A 964-nucleotide genomic window follows, 5' to 3' on the forward strand; every position below is an offset into this window, starting at 1 on the left:
TAATGGGAATATCTTAATTGATATTCTCAAACGTTAATCGGAGATTTCTTTTCTTTCGAAAGTCAAAAATATATATGAAAAAAAATCTTCCAAATCTCATGCATTAAACCTGACTATGCAATATCTTATAAAAAAAACATAAAATTTATATGGTGGTATAAGGAAGAGAATCAATATTGTTTTTGGTAACAAATTAGCTTATTATTACACGTACACTTGTATATATATACACATCTGTATAATGAGAGAACCAATACTATCAGAATTGAAGAAAATGGTGTTCATGAAAGTTTTGTTTCTTGCCTTCTTGTTATCTCTCTCATGTGAGTCCATCTCTCAGAAGCAATACTCTTATGTTATAAGTATATAATTATCTTATAATGTCTTCTTGTTTTTGTGTGATTATATATTAGGTTTAATGGAGGGAGAAGCAAGGATTAGTAGTGGAGAAATGAAAGATGTAATTACAATACAACGTGGAGGTTCTTGCAACAACGACAATACTTGTCACGATGTTTGTCCGGGATGTCTCGTCACACGATGTATTTTCAAGCAATGTGTTTGTTCTAATTGTTACACTCCACCAACAAGTTTACATGTTGAGTCTCATGTGTAAACTTCTTCTTCTTATTATTATTATTTATCCAAATTTGTTATGAGAAAATAATAATAATAAACCTTTTTTTTTGTGAGTTTGTTTTTCTCATAGTCTAGGTCATTTTTACAGAAAAACAACTATAAACATCTTATAAAATGCATAAGTAATAAACCCTTGTAGCTGTTGAAAATCTTGTAACGAAGTTTTCCCTTTTTTAATATAATGTTCATTTCAAAACCTTAATCTGCTTAGAATTGTAAACTATTTTTAAAAAAAATATATAGTCAGATTTTATACAAAATAAATTTAGTTTTTAAACGGCGTTTTTGAAATAAAACAATATGCCATCTCATATCATATTTAAAA

At 27.6% G+C, this 964-nt stretch overlaps 1 protein-coding gene across 1 annotated transcript; it reads left to right on the top strand.

The window, feature by feature from the left end:
* The first annotated feature begins 241 nt into the window (after positions 1-241).
* On the top strand, positions 242-616 carry LOC17894864 (defensin-like protein 266). The gene is made up of 2 exons (XM_006301420.2): positions 242-323; positions 414-616. Exons 1-2 carry the CDS (start codon positions 242-244, stop codon positions 614-616), a joined length of 285 nt encoding a protein of 94 aa, XP_006301482.2.
* The last annotated feature ends 348 nt before the right edge of the window (positions 617-964 follow it).

This window comes from Capsella rubella, unplaced genomic scaffold (genome assembly GCF_000375325.1).
Source record: "Capsella rubella cultivar Monte Gargano unplaced genomic scaffold, Caprub1_0 scaffold_2, whole genome shotgun sequence".
In the NCBI taxonomy this organism is placed as follows: domain Eukaryota; kingdom Viridiplantae; phylum Streptophyta; class Magnoliopsida; order Brassicales; family Brassicaceae; genus Capsella; species Capsella rubella.